We start from the raw sequence: 18,703 nt of genomic DNA, 5'->3' as shown, positions 1-18,703 counted from the left end.
CACAGCTCCTCACATGCTTTCTGCGACATGCTTACTCAGTGTTAAAATCCAGACACCTCAGATGCTTGATTTATCATTTCATTAGCCTTATTTGGTTAGACATGAATTCTAAACTGGGGGGGAGGACAAGTTTAGGAGGCAGATTACAGGTTCAGGGGTGTTAAAACTTAAGCCAATAAGCATCAAAAGGGTAAGAGGAACAATACACTCAGCTTGATTCTTCCTGAATCTTTTATGCACTGTTTAATGAGTTAAACCTGTTCATGCCTACATAAAGAAGAAGGCTTTGCTGGACAAACTCATCACCTCTCTCTACTCCCTGGAAGACTTAATAGGCCAAATACAAAAAAGCAAGGCATTACAGATGCACATTAATAAATGAGGAGCTGCTCTCTTCTCTGGACTTCTCCATAAGTCAAAGCCTCTGAGCATGCCTAAAAAAAATCTACATCAAAATATGTACAGAGGAAAAAAAAAGAAACACGGGAACAAGGCAAACGCTGGAAAACATGAACAGTGGTCGCAGCAGTCCAGCAGTATAACCACTGAAACTTTTCCCTAATATCACACCAAGGGAGAATTTTAAAGAAGAATATGAAGAATGAGTTTAGCAGTCTTCTAAAATTATGCAGGACACCAGAAGAAAAAACATGGTGATGCCTGTTAGAAGAAAGAGTAGGCAATAAAGAGTGGCCACAGTCAATGACAAGATGTCAGATTCAGCTTCCTGACAGCATATGGTGAGTGCCCTGAATAGACTGTGAAAAACATCTCCAAAGACAACACAAGAAGCTTAAGTCTGATACACACAGAGAAAGGTGTAAGGAATAAAATACTTTCTAGATGCTTACATTTTTTTCTAGAGATATATCCAACGAACACCTTGTGATGCTTTATACATATACATATATATATATGTACAAAAATGCATATATATATGGAGTCTGGGAGCATATATAATTCTTATGAGTATTTCTATTTTAAAAAACAATTATTGTAGGTGTTCTTTGATGACAGCCTAATTTAATTCTTCAGCAGATTATTTTCTGAGCCCAGTACATATGGAAACTGTGGAGAATGACAGAACAGCCAAGCTGACCTTAGAGAAGTTCATCAAGGCCACTAAAAATACTGCTGCAGTCTACATCAGAATATTCATTCTAAATCTGAGAGAACTTCAAAAAATATTCTCCCCGCCTCACTGCTGACCTAGGTTATTCAAATGTAGCACCATTACAGACAGTAAATGCAGAAACAAAACTAATACATACACGCGCTCCAAAAATAAATTTTTCAGATCATGCAGCTTATGTACTCTTTAAAAAGACACTCCATTGGAGACAGCATGGTCCTAAGGAGGTATATATATTTAATATATATTTAAAACACATAAACACACAGAGACACATATAGATGTTTATTAATATACACAGATGTGTTTATTTCACCTTTGTCTCACTTTTCCACCTTGTTATTTAACTTCTCAAAGACATAGCTTCACATTTGGAACTTATGATGCTACCATAAAACCCTTCAAAATGCACTAACACTCCTTTTAATCACTTTTCAAACTTCCAAGTATTTAAAGGGACAGTTAAAAATATCCTACTAGCCCAGCACACCAGTAAGGTTTATGGTGGAAGACTCCAATCCTATCCCACTCAAACTTCTAGCTGGTACTGATCACGCCTCCATGAATCTCATCCTCTGAAAAGGACAGTGATATTTACCAGAACAAATTAACCCTCTTACAAGAGTTTTGAAACTGGACTTTTCTTCCAAAGCTTTTTATAAATTTAAGCTACTATAGCTTCTACCACAACCTAAAACCACTTAAACCATCACATGAAGAGCACTGCATCAGTTCTAAAATGGCTGTAAGTAGAAAAATATTTTTGACCATGCCCCTTATGCTAGGAAATGACTCAGGTATTGATCCATTTTAATACATTTCATTGAGCTTCATCACAGGAGACATTTAAGGGGAAGGGGAAAACAAAATTCAGATACCTAGGCAGGCCCTCCTTTTCTCTTTTAAAAGGCAGCTCCCAGACAGCTAGAATGAGATCTTAAAATCTCTGCTCAATCAATCAATCTGCCTGCTTTGGACAAGCAGAAACGTTCCAGAAACAAGGAATGGTGCACTTCCAGCAATAAAGCAGTTTTTTGCACTCAAAAATTAACCTGAATGTAATACTAGCTTTAAATTAACATTTGTAAAATATAATATTCCTCTTTCCAGGTAAACCAATCCCTTTCCCGGCCATTTAGCCAAGTGCCTTTTAGAAGCTTTTACATTTATCACCATTTCTGACATGCAGTTGCCAAGACCTTCAGTAGTCACTTAGGTTGGTTTCCCAAGCATCTTATATACAGGCAGCATACTCCACCTTGCTTTCACTTCACTACAGTTTTGTTTACATCATTCCTAAGCCTTTGAATTAACTTTACAAGGCAACTTTCTTCACAATAAATGGAAAAAAGCCAAGTACAAGATTTCACCTCTACAAGACTTTATCTACAGAGACAGTTAGCAAGGAGTTATTTACCAAAACATAATTGTACCATTTGGCCAATTTGCAAAACAGCCTTTTACTTCAGAATTTGTCCTTAAGAGTATTATCTGTATAAAAATGCAAATTTTGTGGTTCATGATGAAGAAAACAATGCCCCCCATCAAACCTCATAAAACAAGAAACCTCCTTCAGCAACTCAAGATTTAATTTTCAGTGGATTCTTGTACTCTTCTTTATGATAAATCCTAGTAGCCTTCAATTCACACAGCAATGCAAGAGGTTCCCCAAAAGGCTAAATCAGATACGTTTCACACTTACTGAATTTCCTCATTCATAGCTTTCCTAAACCCATCTAAAGAAAGCTTATTTGTCATGATTTATTCTTTGAAAGTTTCCAAAGCCGCTTGCTGTTCACGATTCTATCATTTCTTCTGACAGAGTCTTTGGGCCACATTATCCCATCTGTTGCTTTCTTAATACACTAAATAGAAACTGCAAAGATCATTTCTTTCCATTTTTGATAACTGCCACATTTGCTTTTGCTAGTCCTCTGAAACACTCCCACCTCTTTTGAAGATTAAGCAGCACTACAGGTGTTTCTATGCCTAATGTCAATGATTCATGACTTTTCAAAAATAATTGTCAGTATTTTGTTCTCAGTTAAGTATACATAACCTTCTGGCTATGCTCGCTCTTGCACAGATACATTTATGCAATTCATGCTTCTAAGCACGTTGTCTGCTCACACTAGCTCCTAATTCCCTTTACTGCATTCGAGATTATTTGTTTTTTAATTAATTTTTCTTCAAAAGAGATTTTTAATATATTGATACAGCTCATTTACTGTTGGACCTGTTTGCCACCTAGTGTTCTCCGTCCCAAATGATTTAATGAATTCTTATGTGTTTACTTTGATGGTAATTCCTTCCTGTTTTCCTCACTTCCCCCAGACTTAAGAGCATCTGCTCACTTGTTTTGCTCTTTCCCCACAGCAAATCATTAAGAAGGAGATAAGCCCAATATTAGAACCATTGCCAGAGGTTTCAGTGAGTTATGCTGAAGTCATGCTTTTGCATGTAAAACTTAAATGCCTTTAGACTGCATTTAGATCTTACCTGGCTGGATCTGGGTAGATTGGATGTTCCCGGGATCCTGCTCCATCATAGCGAGATAATGAAATGAGAGAAGACTCCAGCAACCTCCTAGAAAGGAAAAACAAATTACAACATCAAAGACCATTCAGGAACATCCCTCCTATATATGACCTACTTTCTGAAACCTCTTAAGACTATTTCTTTCACTAGCGCAGAGAATTCTGCAACATACTGAACCACTCACTGATGGCATAAGTGTTTTCACCACACAGGTATTCAAAGTTTTATATTCTCACTGCACAGGAGAAAGAACACCTCAGGTAAGGAAGAAGAGTGGTCCCATAGCCGCTTCAAAGTTCCAAGAGAAAGAGGTAGATGTCACTTCTCTGGAGACAAATCCCAATGTATTAGGTCCATAAACACTACCACTGCATTGGCCATCTGTCAGATTCTTACCTACTCAGAGGTTGCTACAAATGGAATGGGCCAGGGAGCAGGGGACAAAGAACACACATGTTAACATGTGGACTTTAAGGGCACCACTCGTGTCTATCCATAGTAAGATCTTGAATCTTAGTTTCAGTTTCTGAAAGAGAGGTTTTTACAAAACCACAAAAATTAAAAATGTTCTTTTCCTCTATATTGTAATCAGCCACAGGGAGAGATACCAAATATTCACTCAAGAAATAAATGTATGCAAAAGCAGCCAGACAGCCTGGATATACAAGAAGTGAGACTGAGTCATGAAGGCAGCAGAATCCAAAGTATATAGCAGGAACATGTCCCCCACCCTGGCTTCTACGTGCACCTCTGTCTAGCTTCTGTCATAAACCAGAGGACAGCACTGTTTCAAGACTGATTCATGGCCTGCTGCAACCATTAAATTAACACAAGAGAGATGATTCGGAGCAGGTACAGAAAGTGGAAAAAACTACTCTCATGTTTATAAGATTGCTAAGGTCCCTTTCAAGTCTTTCTACCTCAGAACTCCTGCAAAACTTTGTTTTCTAGCCTGTAACTTAACGAAAGTGGTTGTGGTTTGAAAGTCAAAGAGGTCCAACACCACATCTGTTCTACTCACTCACACAGCTGTTGAGAAAGATTTGAATCTTTAGCCCCACACCCATAATAATCCATTAGCCTTTGCAGTGCAGGACAGCCAGTACCAACACAGGAAGCAGGAAGAAGGACCAGATAAAATCCACACCCAATCTCCCATTTCTAGCCACATAAAGACAGCAGAATTGAAAATGAGACGTCTTTTTTCCTAGCAGAAGCCTACCCATCAGGATCTCAAGAAAAATGTTTACAGTCTTCCAGCAATTAAAAAAAAATACTTCAATTTACATTATAGATCTAGACTACAGAAAACAGCAAGAGATTGCTTCAGCTTCCCAGTTGGAAAGGTGTGCGTCAGCTTGAGAAACTTGCTGCAAGGCACTGGGACTATGCATAAGGCAAGAAATCCTGTCCTTTCTAGCACAAAGTTGTTTGGCAACCATTTGTCTTATTCAAGAACACTTATTAAATCTCTCAAACTTTGAGTTTTAATTAATTCTCCTGGTTTCTAGCTTATTGAGTCAAAAGCTCTAACATTCAATACTGCCAGATATCTTGGGTAACCAAGAGATTCATAAAGTCCTTATACTTTAACTCTGTCTTAACAAACCCTTCCTTCTGCTCCAACTACATATGTGCAAAAAGCAAGCAATCCAGAAAGAACAGTGTTTATGAGGTATGCATGAAGTTCTATACCTATGAGCTATACAGGTACACCTATTACTTGCATCACATATAAACTGCTTTAATTCCTTCTAGGGGAAAGGTAGACAGATTAAAATCAGCAGAAGGGATATTCTACCTACTCAGGCAGCTGGTCCCTTCTAAACCACTGGCTCTGAGGCTAGGTTACTGCTACTGCAATAGCAACATGCTTTTGAGAAATCTGCTTTTCTAAGCTGCTCCAAAACCAGCATTTTGCATGCAATGTGGATATGCCAAGGCTGCCACCCTACTGGAACACCTTGCCTGACCACTGGACTTAGTCAAGGAGAAAGAGCTTCCAGAGCATGCAGATTCTGACAGGGTCACAACCTGAAACAGAAACAGCAGCTTCCTCCTAGTGTGAGCAATGCCTATGGTGTTCTGATAATATGTACACACAAATAATCATCAAACTCAACCCTGTAAAAAGTCTTGATGCCTACACACTACACATCCCACCTCCTTTCCCAGCCCTTCAGTATCGGTCCACTAAGTGACACAGTAAAATCAAAGCCACAAGGGAAGATGACCAGTACATGCTGCACAGCCTAGCAAACACTATTAGAAGTTTTCTGGTATTCTCCACCCATATTTTTCTTCTCACCTTTAGAAAAACTGGCAGCTGCCTAAGATGATAATTGACTTTGAGGGATCACCTTCAGAAAGCATCCAGCAGCTATGCTGAACACCACAAGGGTGCAGGAGCAGGGCACACATCACTGTAAATTGGTGTGGGTCTGCCAGGAGGCCCTCTGCTTGGCTTTGGAACAGCACTTTCAGGAATCTATAATTCTCACCACTACACTGCAACAGATTCTTGAAATATATATTTGAAGAGTCTTGCTATAGCAGGTACTTGGCACCTCAGATGAGAATGGGTACAGGTTACCTTAGTAACCAACAGCTGCCTGAGCCAGAGGATGGCCAAGTGTCCAGGTAAAGAGACTTCCTCCAGGCTTCTGTGACATTACCTGAACAGGCTGCAACTCCATCCCATGCAGCAACAGAAGGTGCTATAGCAGGAGCATCTCCTTCACCAGAAGGGCTCCCTTGGAAGACCAGTAGTTACTGGGTTGTAAGGAACAGTATTACAAACACTCCATTAAATACATTCCCCAGAACCCCCTCCGAGCTTGCACTGTCAGAGTTGAATGGTCTCAGTCAAGATGGCCTTTCCAGTAGAGCCTTCCAAGCCTGCCAAGAACAAATCCAGCTCCTGTACTATCTCACATTGAGGCACACAGGCCACATACTAAGGCCACATTCAGATCATGTGGACAAAGATCATTATTTCAGTTAACAGTAACTGCAAAAAACCAGAGGAGATTTTAAGTCTGATTAGTAGTTAATTATCCTACAACTGTGCCCTCTCAGATCACTGAGCAATGAACAGAAAGATATAAATACATATAACAGGCAAAAAATCCAAACCAAGGCAACAAGCAAGCTCAAGAGATCCAGACAGACCATCTCTGCTTAATGCTCCAAAGAATAACAATACCTGTGCTGAGACAGAGTACTAAGCACAAATAAAATCCATTTTTAACTAACTCATTCTAGACTTAGCCCTTGAGTCCCAATGTTACAAATCCAAATGCATTTAGTACTGTCAAATGGGGTCAATAATAGATACACTGCTATAATCATCAAAGTGTCTCATCTGTGTCACTGGTAATGTAACCTACTGTCCCTCAGGAAGGTGCAGATAAATGTTCTTAAAGTAAGTCATGCTGCATTCTGCCAAGTCTTTGGTGTCACACTCATAGCTTCTGGCACCTGAAATCCCAAAAGAGACACAGACTATTTTTTTTCAGTAAAGTCAAAGTTTAAGGTAGCCCAATATCCTACCACAGCAAATGTAAGGTTGGGAGCAATTCTGCTAAAGGACAAAGATAACCCATGGATGAAGAGAAGTAGCGCTGTTGCCATAAAGTGTTAGCCACTAAACATTTAAGTTTTCAACAGAGAAGCATGAAAAGAGAGAAGAGAAATACATATTACTTGCATCTCCTTTTGAAACATTTCAGCAGATCATGCTTGACTCCTGAATCCTTTCTGCAGCTTACAGCAACCTCCTCCTCTCCCACATCCCCCATTTCTGCTATCCAGATATGTAACAGGCTAACACTAGGTTCTATGGAAGCAGTTGCTCCACTATCTCTGTCTAGACAATATGAAATTGTCACAAGTGACATATAAAGTAGAATTAGCAGAGGAACTGCAATTTCTACTCTCTTCCCCCGCTTACCAGGAAAAAAAAAATCACCCATTATCATCCTCCAGGTTGTCAGTCAATCCTGCAAATGATGAAAATTAACTCTGCTCACCCTAAGAGATGCTTCTGTTCCAGCTTGCTAAATTAGAAGGAGGGGGATTGTATTTTTTGTTGGGTTTATTTTTTTTATTAAAACTACTACAGAATACAAATTGGCTCTGTTCAGCAGCATTGAAATCTCAACTCTCTGATTAAGATCAGGCTCCTTTTCTGTCAGACATCAACAGCTCTGGAACTGCTGCTCTACACTTGCCCTGTTAACTCAGGTCTGCAGCAATCACTAGCAAGGGGGTAAAGGAAGCAGACTTCAAGTTAAAGGACACCTATAGACAAGGGAGAGAGAAAGAGTGCACAGATACAAGACATTATAAGCAGAAAAGGGATAATTTTCGGGAATGAAGCTGAATGCCAGAAGCTGCAGTTCAAGGGGAAAAAGGTCATGAAGCAATCTCCTCATAGCACATCAGCCACTGGACTATAGCCCCATTCTCCCCACGGGGATGAGCATCACCACCAAAACCTTTTGGGACAGAGTGATTCATTTCAGCAGACTTTGATACGACACTTAACCACAGCAAATGTAACTTTTCAGTAATAGTTTCTAAGGATATGCAGCCCTACACCGCATCTTAGATTTGCTGTCACAGCATGAGCTTTACTGAGTAACGCTACTCCAAGAGACACTGAGGGAAGGGTTTTCTTCCCCAAAAAGGGAGGTGTTAACAAACAGCACTGAGGTTGTTTCCTTAGAATCAAAGGGGTGTTCAGTCAGCTGCCATCCTCCTAAGCTGCTCTACACCAACAACCAGGGCAAACCAGTAAAATGAAGCACTCTAAGGACAGCAATCACACCTACCCCTCCCCTACTCCCAGCCTTCAGAGCTGAGCAGAGCTTTAAACAGAAAATTCCTAGTTATCCTTTGAAGGAAAAGTATATTGACGACTCTTGGCAGCCTCTGATTTTCCTCCCCTGGCTTTATGTCTTCCCTGAAAAGACTTTTATACTGCATACTGCCCATTTGGAGGTGAAAATTATCACACTATATATCACATCCCTTTTTCAGCCCTCCAACTTACAGCCAGCTCTCAGTTCCCCTGAGCACTCATCCCTGTGAATGTGCTCCTGTGGTTTCTCATAAAAAGGTAAAGAATAGCAACTGTTTAAATCTAGATTCCCTTCAATCATCTTCCTCTTACAGCTAGGCAATGAGTAACCTAAAGATAATAAGAAAGCTAAAGCAGGAAAACAGGTGAATGTTCTTCAGTGTCCAATAAGACCAATACCCTCCCTCAAACCTTGAACTCAAGTGTAAATGAATCAAATTCATTCCTGGAGATCAATTATAGCCTTGATAGAGCACTAGAAAACTATTTTAAATAAAAATCTCTAACAACAAAATGCACTGGCTTGGATATTCTTTCTTTCCCTTTCCTCAGAGGAATAGGAAAAATTATTTCAAACATCTGTATTGTGTTGCCTACTTTCAAACAGCAAATTGAAATCACGTAAGCAGAAACCATCAAGCATTTTGTTCCATAGCTTCATTTTCCAGAAAAGTTTTGTAATCCTTGTCAAACATAAAAACACTATTGCTCTTCACCAGTTTCACATTCAAGCTCAAAATAAAAAAGCAATCAGTATGCAGTTCTAAAGATTGCCTGAAAAAATGAGTTCTAAAATTAAGTTCTTAACATAATCTGCTCTGATACCTCTAAGCTAACATTTCTAGACTGCTTCAGCTTTCACATCGTTATGGTTAGACATATTTAGCCTGGCATCAAGACCAGATTAAGACAGGTCAGAAACAGATGATTAAGAGAGAAAATATAGTCAAACAAAAGGATCGAGCTTTTCTTAAGATAGTTCTAACCATCTGCAAGAGATAAATAATCTGAAAATATCACTACTCATTAAAACCTCAACAGTCACTTCTACAGTTTGGAGTGAGCCTCTCCATCCCCTTGTTCACATCTGTGCCAAACAACTCATCCTCAGTGAGAACTAGAGTTGGTGGCTGTCTTTCTGTCCAAACCCTGTTAGGCATCCTTTTCATCACCTTTTCTTTCAAGTTATTCCATAGAATGAGAAGCCTTTACAAAATAATTTTCTTTTTTTAGGGAAACCAAAGATGCAATATGTGATCAGAGAAAACTTCCAAACACAGCCTTTGTAGAACACTTTGGCCTGCTTGTGGGAAACAACTTGTGTCAACTCTGAAGGTGCAACTAGGGACAGAGAAGACATCCTTCCCAGTTGGAGGTGCAGATTTGTTCAGAGGAGTAGGTCTAATATAAGACAGAAGTCATCACAGAAAGTCATTGTTTCCTCTTCATAAAAGAGACAGCACTTAAGGTCTTCAGCCAACATGGGAAGGAGTGCAGAGAAAAAGTGCACAATTACACAAAACAAGGAAGTGTCGGAAAGAGTTTGAACAGCAGAAATGAGCACTGGGTACTGAGTTCGCCTAATCAGAAGATGGGGAGCAGAGTCTCAAGAAAAATATGGTTAATTAACCCTTTAAAGTTACTTCAATGTAACTAGAAAGTAATACCACATGATGAATTGTGCTATTACTGTACCTCTCCTCTTGGACTAGGAACTCCAATTTCCATTTACCACCTTGTGCTGCAAGAACTACACAGCAACTTTCGAGCTCATCACAGGGAAAGTGGGTCGCCTTACAGAAAGTGACAGATTCTTTTAAGAAGACTCAAGGCTGCACTGTTAATCTATTACTTCACCTGCTGAAAAAGGCCATGCATCAGAACAAAATATGAATGAGCATTATGGAGAGGTCCTCATCATACAGCATCTGGGGATTGATTAGTTCATCATTTCAACAAGCAACAGGGAACACACATCCATGACAGATATTAAAAAAGTCAAGACCAGCTACAGCAAGAAGCATTGATTAGTTTTGGCAGTAAGTCCAACATGAAAAGAACAATGAAAGATCTTGCACTTCCATTTTGCAAAGGCAAAGCTTGAGGGGCAGGAGGGGAAAAGAAATAAAAATCAGTTCAAGCTACTGCACATGCTATTTTGCTCTACAAGTGGCAGTTTCACACCAGCGCTCAGGACGGGGCAGGTACCCGCACCAAACTGAAGAGACATCGCATTTCTCCACCTAGACCCTCAACAACATGCCATTATACCAGAAATTCAGCTAGACAGTATGGGTTTCTAGTTATCATAAGGTTTAAAAGCATGGCCAGAACATAGCCAACACACTGAACTCCCTCAGCCTGCAGACAGCTTTACTCTTCTGAGGGCTCTCCTGCCTACCTTCATCTGTACGACTCCTTCAAATTCTCCTCGTTCTGGGAGTTCCCAAGACCACAGACTCTGTGGACAGCAGAAATCTCTGCCTACCCACACACACAGATCTGCGTCAATTTCTGGGATAATTACATACGACTCATGTTTCTCCATAGGGAATTGAAGAGGAGGTGTCTTTCTTGAGGGGGCAGAAGCCATACCGTTATCATAGCTTTCTAACGCTGTGAAAACAGAGGTCTCACAAATCAAGCAATCCCTTTAAAATGCTCTTGCTCACACTGGAGTAAAAAAGAAAGTCAGGTCAACAAATGACTGGCAGGGTAGTTCAGTCACTTAGTCCAGCCTTCCCACTTCAGAAAGACGGGAATGATTTCATACTAATGCATTTCAAGCAGAAAAATGAGTCAGTTTCCTGGCAGATAAAGAACCCTGTTTATTTACAGCCTTCAGTTTCAGCAGGTGCTCTCTCAAGAAGAGCAAGGGAGGAGGTCACTTACATCATCACACAAACAGCCATTTGGTGCAATCAGTTAAATATGTATGTGGAAAATGTTTAAAATGCATGTTAGCTATTCAACAGACCAGAACAGCTCAACTGGAGAAATCCAGAGTCATCACTCTTTTGGTTAGTTGTATTACTGAGTCAGATCACAGGTCTCCCTCTCTCCTCTTGCTCCAGGCCCACAGATTAGATGAATGCTGCCCTACTGCAAGTTCTCCAGCCCAGATTCTTATTGTAATAAGAAGCAAACAACTTGACACAGGCACTTTGTCCCCAGACACACTACACTGTGAGAATTTCTAAAGAGCATGAAGAGTGAGTGCACACATGAAGTACACGTAAATTGAATACATATCTAAAAATTATGGGGTTGTATTACAATAAAAAGGCACACTACAATGACAACATCTCCAGCTCCTTCCCACAGTGAAGAAAGCTGCAGAGAGCTTTTAGATGAGCAAGCAAAATCTGAAACAGAAGGTCTGAGAAGCCTGCCCAAAACTTGTTTCTTGGCAAACACTAAAACCAAATTGAAACTTAGACACTGTTTTAATGTGACTTACCTGAAGCCAGACTATAAGCTCTAAAAATCACAGCTAGATAGTTTAAGCATGTCACAGACCTCCATTAATCATAAGCTGAGCATCATCCCTTAGATAGAATACAATTACATGAACTCAAGAGGCATAGGGAAAAAGAACACAAGCAACTGTACCTGGTCAAGTGAGCCTGTCTGGACATGCTGCCCACCCTGCAGCAGCTGGACAGGATGGCTGCAGGGAAAATATGCACTGACAACAGAGGAGACAGACACTCTAACAAAGGATGGCTTTCAAGACCGGGAAGCTATTCACACTTCTTCCCTCTCTGTAGGAAAGTTGAGAACTGATATGTTTTATGGTATCCTCGAATCTGTTTGAAGTCAGCTGTCTTTAAACTTCTGAGCAATTTGTGTTTATTGAAGATCTTTGGTCTACAGTCCTTATATATGCATTCCTCAAAAAAACAAACAACCCCACCAAAAAACCTGCCCAAAAAAACAACAATCAACACCTACCCACACAAATAACTAAAACAAAAAAAAACCCCACAACCCACAAAAAAACCCCCCCCACACACACAAAACCGCCACCAAAAAACCCCAAAACCCCACCCAATTCTAGATGTCAATAGAAGCAAAAATAATTGCCTGTTTGGAAGCATATACCTCTTCCATTCTCACTAAAACATCACTTTAATTCAAATTCAGTAAACTTCCTTGATGCCACAATGCAGCAGGTGTAACTCCAGAACAGCTCCCACAGAAAAGACACTTGTAGGAAAAGATGTTTCTATTACCTGGAGACTGCAGAGGAACAAATTTTACCCATTTCTTTTATAGGCAAACTTCTCATTGCTGTGCCTGGACTAAGAAGAGGGGTGGAATAAGGACAGTGGTTCAAGTGGGAAAATACTGTGAAGGTATTTGAGAAGGAGTTATTTCTATACTTGCCTAGTTTGCAAGTCAAGCTTCTACAAGAGGAACATGGGGAAATGAATTTCTTTTAGTCTGCTACAGTCATTGCTGCATATTTAAATTCAGGCCAAGAAAAAGAAACAGCAGCTTATGCCTTTCTGCAAGTTTGGCGAATGCTGCAGGTACATGCCCAGCTTTCCAAAGCACTGGGGGAAACTCAGCAGCAGGGAGTGACCTCCATCAGTTACTGCAAGAAGGGAAAACACAAGGCATCATCCTTCTTGCCCACCAACTCTCAGTGAAGAAGAATAGGGCTCTAGCAACATTACATTATTCTTAAATCAGGAAACTAGCAAAGGAAGGGGAAGGAATATTTGTGCAAGAAAACAGGCACTTCTTTCACATGTTTTTCCACATAACTAGCAGCATACTAAAGAGCTCAAACTTTTAGAACTTCAGTAAAACAATCTTTCCTGCCCACACAGAAACAGTAGGCTTGGTCTGGGGAAAAACCCACAAAGCTGGAAGGGTGACCGTAATTACCTCAGAGCTCACATAGGCATCAACTGACCATTTAGCTATCATATGAGGCAGCTTCTCCTACAGCTCAGGCTATGTTTACAGTCTCATGATAAAATGAATTTGTATTTTCCAGTTTTCGTAAAGGCCAAACAAACAATACTCACTAAGTTTGTCCACAGCCTGCACATCTCACACATAAACAGTGCTAATTATAATGTTTGAATGCTCATGTCACCTTCAGACTACCATTTCACTTTATGCTCACAACAGACAACAAATAAGGTCTTTGTTCACTTTTAACATGTCCTGGCTAACGTTTACAGAAATCATTCCCATATCACAGAGTTCTGACTTTCTCTCCTCAAGCACTTCTTCCCAAGCACAAACCCAAACCTCTTCTCTCTGCTGGCAAATCCATTTATAACTTCTGTTTACCCCAATACTCTCACTAACTGCTGAGATATTACTTATCTCTATCACCACCATTTTCAAGAATAGAAACAAAGCATTTTTGGAATTATTTCTTACCAAGCCTGATAACAGCCCAGCATAAACTCTTCCAAAACTATCAGAGTGTACACGGAACCTACAAGGCTTGTCAGAAAAATCCTTCTTTCCACAGCACCAGTAAGGTCTACACACCATAACTTTAAACAAAATACTGAGCGCAAACTACAAATGGCAGGACACAAGGCTAGCAAGGTTTCCACAAATAATGGGTCTGAACAAAAAGAGTCAAGAAAATTATGTTGGGTAGGTCTATTTAGATTTAGCATAGGCCACATTCCCACAGATGTGCAGTCTGAGCCAGACTCTTCCCCACAGCTCAGGTGTGCCCTTCTCCTCCCTTTCTCTGTGAACTCAACACCACTGCCACAATATATATTAAAGACTTGAATAAGCAAGCCACAACTGCTGCAAGCGATTAGGTAAAAAATAGCAACTACAAGGATTTTGAGAAATAAGGAATGGAACAAAAGGCAGAATACACTAGGTATGTGTTCTGCCTTCACCATAAGAGACATTTGTAGCTTTATATAAGGTAATTCCCTCCTGTTTTAGTTCCTCTCCCCCAAAAAGTAAAGTGAGTAACACTGCCCTCCTCTCTGAATTTGATGGTAAATGTTAGTCACAGAACTGTGTCTTCCCAGGCAATTCTGCATCCATGGCAGGGGACAAGGAAGTGTTCTGGTTGCTTAGTTTTTAAAGCAAGGATGTGAGACAAATACAGCCTTTCATTCAGTGTTTTGCACAGTGAGAACGTTACCAGAACTCAGTACACACAGAGATCCGATCAGCCCTGGTCATTTACACCAAAAACCAGAGCTGCACATAAGAAGCTCAGGCTCCGCCAGCATGAACTCAGGAACAAAAGCTGCAAAAAAGCTGCAAAAGCGACTGTACCCTTTTCCATTTCATATACAGCATTGATCACTGTTGGGCAGGAATGGGGTTGCTCCTAGCCTGTCAATCTGCTTTAACCATAGACTGGTTTCAATTCGATCAGAAGTCGGCACTGTATCTACAACTTAGAGCAGGAAGAGGCATCCCCTTAAGGCATTGAGCAGACCATACCCATTTGCACTAGGGAAAAAAACAAACCCAACACAAAGAATCCCCAAACATATTCTTTGCCTTATGGAAAAGCTCCAAAATTCACGTAATAGCTCAAGGCATACTCGAAGAAGAGAATAAACAGAGCCCTGGGGAAAAAGTGACTGCCCAGACTCCAACCAACATCTGCCAAACAATCCTCCAGAAAAAAAGCTCCATATTACAAAAGTCCTCCGAGGAGGTGAACAGCCATTAAAATGAAAACAAAACTGCAAGAAGTCCAGACGAATTCTACAAGGCTGCAGAGGTCTTTTAGAGCTCTAACTCATGAGCATTTACATATCAGAAAGACAAAATACCTGCCTCACCTTAGATCCACATCTATCTCTTTCAAACCCTTACAAAAGCCAAAAGGATAAGCTCCTCCCTTGCTTGCATTCGGTAACAGAGCCATTTCCCGTCTGGATGGCCGCATTTACGCCTTTCTCCAAATACTGAAGAACTTGCAATTGTATGGTAACTACAGAGATAAGCCGCCGTTTGGGAGCGGGGAGGGTCCCCACGCTACCCTTCAAACATGAACTCGGAAACTTTAAGGTTAGGAAAGGAGACAGAAAGGAGCAGAAGCAACACTACCCCCTTGTGGCAGCAAAGCAATATGGAAATAAGGTCTGAGAAATTCGAAAGGGAACAGACTAGGTGTTTCTCTTCATAGTTGCTCTAAGGAGAGCTGTAAGCGGCCAGAAGGTCATCAACACTGAAGAGAAACGAGATGAGCTGGAGTCACTGTACTACATGCGACTGGGTTCACATCACATAGCAAGAACAAGGCAGGAGGGACCAGAGTCCTCAAACAAGACCTGACAAAATGGAAGACACAGATTTGTCCCTGGACCCTGGTATGGGGTTCCAGGGAAGATGGTTTCACATGTCACTTGTGCACAGTGTATCCAACAGATTAAAATACAGCAAAGCCTTTGGTAAGCTATGCCAACTTCAACAGGTCAAACATTTGCACAGCACAGTGGCATCTGCCTTTCATTCACTCACAAACAAAATAAAGGAGTTTATACAAGGGTCCCCACATAAGAATTTCCCCACTTCACACATGCTCACTCCTTTCTGCCTATATGCATGACAAAAGTGTCACTCAGGATGGTTCAAAAGACTTTTCAGATTTTTCAGGTAACTTCAATAATGTATCTTGTCTGTCACACTAAAGAGGTGAGGCCAGGTAAAAACATTACGCATTCATAAAATGCAGGCACAGAGTTACTCATACCACAGCCTACAGAATTTGACCTCTGGAATGAGTGCAGTGGAGTGGTTAGAGAAGTTTAACATAATTGCCAGACAAAGCTTCTTCATGGAAGAATAAGGATAATGAGCATTTCCTTGTGAAACATAAGTTTCATGCAAACCTACCTGACAATAGAACAGAACACACATTTCATTTGTAACATACTCAAATCTCTACACAAAATAGGTAAACCATATAAGAATTGTCCCACTCATGTATTACAAACAGATAAATCTATAGAGGACAATTTTCCTCTTCCTTCTTTTCCCTATCTATAGGAATTGTTTCACTGAATAAGATTTGAAATATGTTAGCAGGGACATCACTACTTGCTCCTTGCATCCAGAACTCAGTAACAAAAATTAATTTATAACCAAATTATTTTCCTTTTTTTTTTTCTAAAAAACCCAGACTAATTCCATAGATGTCACTTGTGTCATATTAAAATAGCCAAAGAAAAAAATCTGAATCAGTTTTATTAGCCAGCATTGCACCATACCTAGCATTAACTGCTGAACTGATACATATTTCAGCAGAGATCCCTGCTAGATTCTGTGTTTCAGTGTCTTAAGAAAGTGGAACCAGCTCCTCTCAAACAAGCAGCTGACTAGAATAATCCTCTTTCATTCCCCGTTCAACTTTTCATTATCAACCTGAATTGACCCACAGAGCAACAATGGCTTTAAATACTTAGAGGATCGTTTCCCTCACTGAGATTACAGTATTAATACAAGACCTCCTCAACCCATTTTTAAATGAACAGATAGTTATAAAAAAATTAAACTAGCTATCATCTGTTGCTTGGCTATCCTTCCTTCATCCACATCTTTCCAACAGCTTCTATGACCAATTTTATGCACCACATTTCACATGGCAACTTCAGAGATTTCTGGGATTCTTTTTACTTTGATGTTAAAAGTGAGGCAAAGACATCCACAGGGAAAACTCCCTACATTTGAATTAATGAGATCAGTGTGGAGAACCTCAGAAAAGCTGAAGCTCAGTCTCACAAACTTGTGCTTAACACAGACCATAAACTTTCCCCAGATTCATGCCTCACCAGCACATCTTCAAGAAGCACACAGCTCAATGCCACACTGCTTTCAGGCCAGGCTGAATGTGATGGATTCCTAGTATTGCTGAGGCTCCCAGTGACATGCTTCTCCTACCAGAGGTGCAAGAGCTGTTAGTGAGGAATAGTGCCACTACATGCTTATTAATGGCTTTGTGATTAGTACAAGATGATTAGCCTAGGACCATTAGAAAGAGCAGAATTCTCTCCTTACCCAGCTGACATAGTTGCATCAACAGAATTCAAAGAACAGCCTTCACTAAACTACCCTATTAACTTAATTGACCCTCAATAGCCATGTTTCCCAGAAAGCTACTTCTCAGCTAGGAAGGTCATGTCAGGGAAGGAATCCTGCCCATGGCCAGGGAACGAGAACATACACAGTTTCCAGACACAATTTTTATCTTACATTTTTCAGCTGACCTTAGAATATAGACCTCAATTGCCCAATGAGGACATCTAATGGAGAGACAAAGAAGAACAGAATTATAAAACAGGTTATGAGCACATCTTGGATCCCAACACTAAGAATTAACCAGAGGCTGATAGGCACAAAATTACATTGATTGGAAGTGTGTATGCAGTTACCACTTGTACCCTCAGGTTTGAAGGCTTATCCTCCTCCTTCTATTTTGTCAGCACTTTCAGCATTACATAGCTTATATCTCAGGATCCTCAGACCCCATCTTTGCATGCTTCTGTAGCTCCAAAGGTTAACAGACATTTTGGACTCTGCTGTGCAGAAGTGGTTCCAGCACTTCCCACTGTGAAAGCATGCCCTAGGTCTGGGAGACATGAAGGCTTGGTATGAGATACTCACTCTATGCAAAATTTAGGTAAGTGGGTGCTTGCTGACTTGTAATAGATTCACAGGATATTCTGAGTTGGAAGGGAACCACAATGATGATCAAGCCCAACTCTTAAGTAAACAGCCTGTATGGGGATTGAAACCACAACCTTGGTGCTATTAGCACAAGGCTCTAACCCAACCGAGCTAATCTCATCTCCCATGTTCTACAAAGAAAAAAATAAACAGCTAATTTAAGAAAGGCAGAAAATTACACCTGCAGGATAGAGCTTTCCTGCATACAGGGTTCCTTTTAAGGGAAAAGATTTCATAAAGCCCCAAGCCCACCCGATGTGTTTAACAAGAAGGGAAATGAAATTTTACTTCAAGGAAATTGCCACAAGCATTTAATACCAGACTGCCCACTGCTTCCAGCTTCTTGCTTCAGAACTCTACAGATAACTTTAACTTCAGTTAGAAGGGAAGCAGAAACCCAGAACTGCCATGCCTGTTCTTTAGAAAGGCCTGATAAAAGAACCGGGAGACTGGGAAAATAGGAGTCCCTAGGAGATTCTCAACCT

General features: G+C 40.5%; 1 protein-coding gene across 5 annotated transcripts in view; it reads right to left on the bottom strand.

The window, feature by feature from the left end:
- AMBRA1 (autophagy and beclin 1 regulator 1) overlaps positions 1-18,703 on the bottom strand; it is a 128,411-nt gene that overhangs the window by 91,985 nt on the left and 17,723 nt on the right. For all 5 annotated transcript variants that reach the window (XM_059849388.1, XM_059849387.1, XM_059849390.1 and 2 more), the window contains one exon: positions 3,632-3,718. In XM_059849388.1, the coding sequence (XP_059705371.1) occupies positions 3,632-3,718 (87 nt within the window). The remainder of the gene's footprint in view (positions 1-3,631; positions 3,719-18,703) is intronic.

This window comes from Haemorhous mexicanus, chromosome 6, assembly GCF_027477595.1.
Source record: "Haemorhous mexicanus isolate bHaeMex1 chromosome 6, bHaeMex1.pri, whole genome shotgun sequence".
NCBI classification, from domain to species: Eukaryota; Metazoa; Chordata; class Aves; order Passeriformes; family Fringillidae; genus Haemorhous; species Haemorhous mexicanus.
Note: the sequence above shows the minus strand (reverse complement) of the source record. Positions and strands in the feature narration are given on the sequence as shown.